This window comes from Porites lutea, chromosome 1 (assembly GCF_958299795.1).
Source record: "Porites lutea chromosome 1, jaPorLute2.1, whole genome shotgun sequence".
In the NCBI taxonomy this organism is placed as follows: Eukaryota; Metazoa; Cnidaria; class Anthozoa; order Scleractinia; family Poritidae; genus Porites; species Porites lutea.
In genome coordinates this window covers 11,628,548-11,637,107 of record NC_133201.1, presented here as the reverse complement: position 1 = coordinate 11,637,107, position 8,560 = coordinate 11,628,548, and the positions used below count along the sequence as shown (strand labels likewise).

At 37.9% G+C, this 8,560-nt stretch overlaps 1 protein-coding gene across 1 annotated transcript in view; it reads left to right on the top strand.

Annotated features, from left to right (window-relative positions):
- The window catches only part of LOC140935268 (ephrin type-A receptor 10-like), a 14,255-nt gene extending 5,940 nt beyond the window's left edge, over positions 1–8,315 (top strand). Inside the window, exons 3-7 of the mRNA XM_073384818.1 lie at positions 2,130–2,787; positions 3,511–3,663; positions 4,361–4,708; positions 5,076–5,417; positions 7,603–8,315. Coding sequence (XP_073240919.1) covers positions 2,130–2,787; positions 3,511–3,663; positions 4,361–4,708; positions 5,076–5,417; positions 7,603–7,862 — 1,761 coding nt within the window. The 3' untranslated portion in view covers positions 7,863–8,315. The remainder of the gene's footprint in view (positions 1–2,129; positions 2,788–3,510; positions 3,664–4,360; positions 4,709–5,075; positions 5,418–7,602) is intronic.
- Positions 8,316–8,560: the final 245 nt, after the last annotated feature.

The following is an 8,560-nucleotide window of genomic DNA, read 5'->3' as shown; positions in this document are numbered from 1 at the left end:
TTTCTACAAAGACAACCCATTCCTACACATTACTTGCCGGAGATGCTTAGATTAATCCTCAAAGAAAATTTCTTCCACTTCAATGGAAAGCACTGCCTACAAAACCATGGAACTGCAACGGGCACAAAACAGCAGTTTTGATTCCTTGGCCAATATTCTCATGACATATATTGAAAAAACAACTCTAAGCAAAACTGTCTTTAGAACAACAGTTTGGAAATGCTACATACACGATATCTTTTCCCTATGGGACATGAGTAAACCAGACATCGAAGCCTTCATTGAACAGGCAAACTTACATCACCCAACTACTGAATTCACGGCCGAAACATTTGACACTGAGACTGCGTTTTTAGACACGGTTGTATACAAAGGCAAAAGATTCAAGGAAAAATCTATCCTTGATGCAAAGATACATTTAAACAAACGGAAACCTTCTTGCACACACATTTCACCTCGTGTCACCCTCCAAATGTTAAAAAAGGACTTGTCAAAGGAGAAGCCTTGTCAAAGAATCCTACGAAAAAACTCCTCAGAAACAACCTTTGAGGAAAATAATTCAAATTAAACAACAACAAAAAAAACGCTTGATGGACGGAGGCTATCCACAATCTTTGATAGAAAACCTACTATCAGAAATAAAATTCACAAAAGGGAGTTTAAACTCCTAAAACAAAACAACAAGGAGGAAAAGGAAATATTGCCATTCGTGACACAATACCAGCCCTCAGCGTCTACTATAAAGGAAGCTTGAATGAAAAAATGGAATCATATACAAAACCAACTATAACTTTAATAAATTTTTAAAGAACCACCAATCATTTCCTTACAAAAAAGGAAAATCATTAAAGGACATGCTCGTTAGAGCCAAAAAAAAAAAAAAAGGTTAGCAGAGGGTTCCACGCCCGTATAGATGTGCGGCCTGCCAACCTTTGTATTTTCTCGCACAACAGGTTTGTGAGTATTTTAGCAGTAATTACAGCTGGCTGTGTTTTATATAACAAGTGTAGTCAACTGTCTCATTAGTAGTTAGTGCCTATCTATGTAATAAAATAGGGTGACCCACCCCCTAAGGGTAGCCGAAAATTGCACGACCCACCCCTTGCACAAGGCTCAAAACCTCATGACCCACCCACTCTCTGCTCCGGCCCACCCCTCCCCCCCCTCCTCCCCCCACCTCCCTACACTTTTTGACCAGTCCCTAAAGTAACAGAATCAACGTCGTTTGATGAATGCGATTATGGGTGCTTTTTATGGGAAAACCCAAATCCGGATTTTCGAAACCAAAAAGGGATTTTTCATTTTGGGGGGGCAAATCTAAAAACGGACCAAGAACCAATAAAATCCACCCCCAGGGTGGGTTCTTCGGATCAAATACAAATCTGGGTTTTTGAGATTCACAACCTTAGCGGTTTTTTGGGGGAAAGGATTTCAAAAAAGTATTTTTGACAAGCGGTCTTTCGAAAAAAAAATGGTACGCAACAGATGGCGTACATAGATGACATTCTAACTGAACCTATATATGTTGGTGGCGCCTTAACTTTAGCCACAGGTTACATGACATAACGTAGACTACGTTAAACCGCCTAACTCTGTCATGCCTTTTGTACGAATGTAATGTCTGCTTACTTAAATTGATTATCGGTTTCAGTTTTAAATTCTTATAATTTTACATTTCTAAGGAGTTTACTATTCGATAAATAAACTATTTATTTATTTCTTTGAATAACCGCAGCATTTGGGACCAAAAATTGCAAATAAGTGCCCTAATAAGCGCGGCAACTTCGAAATAATTATCGGTACGTTTTTTTGGGAGAATCCAAAAACGGATTTGTGATCCCAGATCATATGGATTCTTCACTACCAAAAAAAAAACGGAAAATCCGAAAAAAAAAAATCATTTACCACGACAGAGGCATGTCCTCGTGCTCCTCGTGATGAGAAAAATAGAGGAAAAAAAAAAACAAATCGATCCTCGCAGCGAAGACAAGAAGGAAAAGCAACATAAACTACGTATGAAATATACCAAATGTATATAATATATACATATTATACGAAATATTATTTCGTTTGAAAGAAAAAACGTTTTATTTATTATTAACTTATTTATTTTACTTTGTTTGTTTAAGTGGAGTCGTAGTTCGCAGACAGGCGAGTATTTGGTTTGTGATCTCCAAGAAACCGCAACAAAAAGTACGAACAGCTGGTTGATATCAAACTTTATCGACCTACAAGGCGCTATATCTGTGACAGTTTATGTGGAATTTACTGCAAGGGAATGCGATCTGCAATCATTACCTTTCTGTAAACAGTCCTTCAACTTACATTATTACCAGACAGACAGCATAGTCCCATCTGGAGTGCAAAAGTCAACTATTCTTGCAGGACACTTCTCTCTAGCTTCTCAAATTAGAGCACTGAATGTTTGGTCATCAGGTCAAGCCAGAATCTATAACAACGCAACGGCGCAATTTAGTGTCCAGACCAGGGGGATTTATTTGGGATTTCAGGATACTGGTGGCTGTATTGCTCTTGGTAAAGTTCGAGTCTCTTATAACGTATGCCCCGCCCAGATAATTGGAGGGGCAAGTTATAGCCGAACCCCTTCTCCTCCTCTTGGTGGTGCTCTAAAGGTGTATGGAAACTGTGGGGTGAACTCAGCGAGTCTGCGCAATTCAACATCGTTGTATATAGAATGTCTTAGCAACGGAAGCTGGAGAAAACCTGAGAATGAAGCGAAGTGTTTCTGTAAACCTGGCTATCAAATTACTTCTCAGGGTTGCCAAGGTAAGTCTACTTGAATTGTATCTAAAGAACATGGAGAATGCCCCAGGGTTTAAGGACTGATTGCTCTAATTAACATAGTCGCCCTACCACGCTTTAACACTCAAACAGATAAGAAACAAGGAAACTTGTATGGAGTTCTAGAGATATATTGTCTAGTTCACAAGCTGAAACAGCTGCTGGAAGGCAAAACATGTTAGTAAATTAGTGAATAACGTCAATTTTGCGATCAGTAGAGCGGGAGTGACAAAGACTGAAATTTAAGATTTGAACATTTACATTTTTTTTTTCAATACGCATTGATGTTTTTCAAAGAACTCCTTGTAGTAATGTGTTTTTTCAGTAAACATTAAGTGCTATGTTGGCACCTTTAGCGGCAAATTCAAATACGTACCCTGTATATTGGGTATTGGAGTTCCATTTCAAGAGACTCTTTGGGATGTCTCCTGCTTTTGTTTGTAACTTAAATACGGGTTCTTAAATGCTGTTTGAATTCGGCTTTCGTATCATATGAAGAATTATGAAGATCTCGGAGGGTGTTATGCGCCTCGGCCTACGGCCTTGACGGATAACACCCTCCTCGATCTCCATAATTCTTCATATGATACGCAGCCTCATTCATTAATTGTTAAATAAATAAATAAATAAATAAATAATGATTTGGAGGTAGCATATCCACTAAGAGGTTCTTTGTCTACCTGACGTCGCTATATGTATTTCTTATAGCTTGCCCTCCCGGTACTTACAAGCAAGTGCTTAGTAATTCGGTGTGCGCTGCGTGTCCAGAGAACAGCAATTCTGACCATTCCAAACAGAATTGTGTCTGTAACTCAGGTTATTACAGAGGACCAAAAGATAACAAGGATGGCAAATGCACAGGTATGCTGTAACTTTCAGTTTGGGACACTGGCGTCATACTAAAAGACTTTTAGTTACTCGGATACTTCATGTTACGTAGGCTCACGTCATGCGTAGATAGCAAGGGGTGAATAGTTTTGTTTTTTTTTTTTTTTGAGATCAATGTTAGAATAATTTAAAAGATAATACCCGTGCCCTGATTCGGCCGGTAAGTGTTCTTGCAAAACACAGCTGTGATGTCACCATGCTTTGCTTTGTATTGACGCGTAGATCACGTGATGACGAACTTGATAAAAAATTAATAGTGATGACGACGATGAATGATAATAACGATAAACAAAAAAAAAAAAAAGAGAAAAAGTTTCGAGCTTAAATATCTACTAGTTTGTGTTATTTGCCCATGTCTTTAAAGTCAGTTATAATTTATGCTGACAATATTAATTGTATTTAGTCTTATAGAAATACTGCTTGTTTAAAAAAGTGAATATCTTGTAAATTTCGTCAACCCAAGGTAACTTATTTTGCTGGTAATTTAAATAAATGAATAAATAAATAAATAAATAAATAAATAAATAAAGTTAATGGTATTAAAAAATATAAATATAATGGGAAGAGGCAACGAGGACGGATTACCTCAAAGAGATTTTAAAACGGACAGATGCATAAAACATTAACTGTTTTTATGTTAATTATTCTCTCAATGTTTAATCCTGTGTAGCACCCCCTACTGCACCAAGAAACTTGTCAGTTATATTTCAAGATCTGTCAGTAATTGTAGTGGCTTGGATGCCACCATCAGATAGCGGAGGACGATCCGATGTGGTATATGACATCACTTGCTTTCAGTGCGATTCAAATGGAAACTGTAACAACAGACAGCCTTGCGATGGCAGAATGCAATACTGGCCAAAAAAAGAAAACAACAAATTGACTCACGTGACCTTGACCGGCCTTCAGCCAAACACGTCGTACGTTTTAAGAGTTGCCGCAGAAAATGGTGTGAGTTACTTATATGGACCGAACTCCAATAGAATTGTAGAGATTCAGTTTGGAACTAAACTTTCAGGTAAGGATAGGAAAGTCTGTCTATTTTTTTGTTTGTTTATTTATTTATTTATTCATTTTTGGTTGGGAGAGGGGGGGGGGGGGGTGGGGGCGAAGAGGGACGTATGTTCGTTTATTTATACGCATATCTCTTCATTAGCATTATATTTCGAGCTATTTAATGGTGGAAAAAAAAAAGAACTCGAACCCTCCTGCACCCGGAAGACCATTCACCAGAAAACTGTACCATCCTTGTTCCTGCGTTATTCTTCTTGTCCTGATTTTAAGAAATGCAAAGACTTTTTTGTTTGCTCGTTTTAATCATCAGAAGTGGTAATTCTGTAGATATAAAGATTCCTATTGGACATAATAAATGAAATCTTTTGCAGCCAAAATGATTCTAGATAAAACTTTTGTTGACGATGCCACGGCCGTTCTCACATGGCGAACGGTTGACAATCCGCACAAGTTCTCAAGTTATGATCGCTACGAAATAATGTGCTTCAAATGCCAAGATGGGGGAGACAATATACAACACCAATGTATGCAAACCTGCGGCAGTGACATTCGTTATTGGCCTGGAAGAGAGGGTCTTAAAGACAATCACGTGACTGTATCGGAGTTGCAGCCATCAACACTTTATAAATTTGTGCTGTATGTATGGAATTCTCAGACTGCATTGGCATCAGTGCTAGTTCAAACCAGCGCCGCATCAAAAGCTGCCACTCAAGGTAAGACCATTGGGAGGCTGTGGTCCTTGATTGTATTTGTACATCGTAATAACCCTCGAACGTACAAAGTCCCCTAAGGTTTTTCTCATTTTTTCCTAGACGATAAAACATCAGCTCCGGAAGTTTTCTGTAATTGTTCGTTTATTCCTCGTGCGCATTTTGAGATAGTTTAGTGATGGCCAGTTACTATGGTTATGAGATATGACGTCATAAGTATCAGGTGGTCAAGCCATTTATGAATGAAAATGCATGTTATTTTCAACTTCTTTCAGGAAAAAAGTAAAGCTTGTGGTTAAAATGATGCAAAGTAATTATTTGTGTTATTTTTCATGTTAAGCGCAAACATTTATTAATTCTCACTGTTTGAACCTAATTTCAAAAATCTTGGCGACCATGTTTGGTGACGTCAGAGACCTCCCGCTGCGCACCACCCATGAAATATACCTCATCTTGTAGAGAAGATCAAAGGCTTTCCAATGAAGGCAAAATCATTTCGAAATATTGCAGCATATCAAAAACCCAGGGGGGAGAGGGGGGGCACCAACCCCCCCCCCATGTACCATGGTGGGGGGTATGAATTTGCATGTACGTCGGATGGTTAAATTATAGTGCTGCTCATTAGATTCAAGGACGAGGTTGACTACAAGGCGGAGATTTTTTGATAGACTTTTAAAAAAGTCCTTTGAGGTCGACCTCTCGCGACTTCGCCGCTCGCAGCCTAACAAACTCGCTCCGCTTACTAAAGAAACTTGAGAAGTTAGCATTCGTCCTCGCGTAGTCGTCCTTGCCCTTGAACATAAAGGTCTCATCATTGGACTGCATTGCACATTGTTTAAGGCTGGAATAAATGCAAAACCCTCATCAATAGATCTGATTCACCCTTTCATCTGGTCTCTTCTCAGAAAAGACCGGCTTGGCAGACTTATTTACTCCACTGACGATCGTTGCTATGGCAATAAGTGTAACGGCGTTTGTGGATGCCTCCATTTTTCTTTTGGTGTCCTTTCACAAGTGGCAGCAGTGGAAGAAAACTGCAATGACAGACACTATTGCATTAAACTAATTTCGCACTGATTGAATTGGGGATTTAAAGGTTGAAATGACATTTTTAACTTTTTTCGTGAAAGAGTACAGAAAATAAAGAAAAAGGCAAAAACTAAAACAAAAACAAAAACAAAAATAGAAAACGTACAAAATGGGCAGGAAAAATATGGCGGGAAAAAACTCGTGCTTATGCACATTTGGGGCAAAACTTCAAAAATATTAAAATTTCTACAAATTTTAGTTTGAAATCGCTATAAAAGGTTATTTAGATAAATTTCTTATTTGAATCAGTTTACATTTGTCTAAAGAAGCTTTAAAAGCTTACGCAAAATACAATTTACAATCGGTTACGAACTTTTGAAACACCCTGTAGAAGATTCGATATTCCCTGTAGTCATCTTAAAGTTTCCAGTTTAGCAGTTACGTTCTTAAAGGGGAATATAACAGTATTGTAATAATAATTAATTACATGGTGGCATTAATGGTATAATAAATGACGCATAATAATTATTATTATCGTTGACGGCGTCTTCGTTGTCTTATTCTTTGACATCATCATAGTCATGATCATTTTCACCGTTTTCTTCTTCTTAGTCCTTTCCATTCATCATCATCACCATCATCATCATCATCATCATCATCACCTTCGTCGTCATCGTGTTCGTCATCATCGTGTCCGCCTTCGTCGTCGTCATTATTTATTAGGGAGCTTAAGAAACAACGACGACGACGGCGTTGAAAACGTCACTAAAAAATGAATTTTCTTCCTTTTAAACTTTATCGAGTCATTTTGGAATCGCTCAATTCGTCAAATGTAGACGAATTTTCCTGGAGTTGAATTGTTAAGGGCTTTATCCATGTTCAAACAGAGAAAGGAGGGAGGTTTCACGTCGTAGTCGTACAGTGGACATCAAAGAAACGTACTAAAAAGCGTGATAAACTTGCAGAGCAGTTGTTTTGCTAATAAGACCAATTGTTTTTTTGACGTTGTCGTTATCATCGTCGTCGTAGTCGTAGTTGCTTAAGCTTCCTAATTTTCGCCCCTACCCGTTCCTCGCGCATCTATCGGGTTTCAAACAGGTGCCCATGACATGCACTCCCGGTTTCAAAGGGTAGAAACTCACTGTTGTTCACTTTTCAGAGCGACAAGCGCAATTTTTCACCGTTCCGATGATCCTGGCAATCGTTTTGGCAGGAATACTGTTCGTTTCTGCAGTCTTTATACTGTTGGTGACATTTCACCTCAAGAGACGTTGGTACAACATAGCAAGGAAAGGAGCAGAGAAAGACAGCCCAATTGGCAAAACATATTCTGCTGAAAATACTGAAGATACCATAATCATGGAAGAAATTTTGCAAGACTATGGACATTCTATAACGAATGGAAATAGAACTGATTAGGTAATTAATCCCTTCCATTGTGCATAATAATATTAAAATATGTAAAAAAAAAAAAGATAGAAAAAAATATAGATATATCATTCGAAATAATGAGAAGGCAGCGAAGGTCTTGAGGAATACTTAACTGAAGGAGGTGAAATTAAACAGGATTGTGATCCTCGCCATGATTCACGATTCCTGGAGCACGACTTATATTATATCACGTGACATAGTCTTGTATCTTGCTATAAATTTTGAAGAGTAATAATAATTGCCTAGCCCGAGCCCTAACCCCTTTGGATGGTTTCCAGTACTTTCTTTTACCTTAGTTCATAATTATCGCAGCTATTATCATTTCCAGGTACAATAAAACCCTGAATAAAAGTAATCTCATCGTGTTTTTGAGCTTTAAATTTCTCCCGGAAACGCTGCGTATCCTTCGTTTTAAATTTTTTTGTAAATCTCAAAGCAACTTGAATATGCTTGTTATTGCCAGCAATCTTGAATATGAAATATTTCACATAGACATATCAAAAAAGTTTTGAAGACAATCCTCTGTTTCTCTAACAAACTAAAATAAGGACTTAAGAGGCAGTCTACCTAAAAGCGTTCCACTCGATTTTGAACTCGAAAAAACTTTTGCCTTATATTTTCATCATTAACACTACTATCTATTCTAATAACGAAACTGCAGTTAGAATGAGGAAATTGTTTATTTT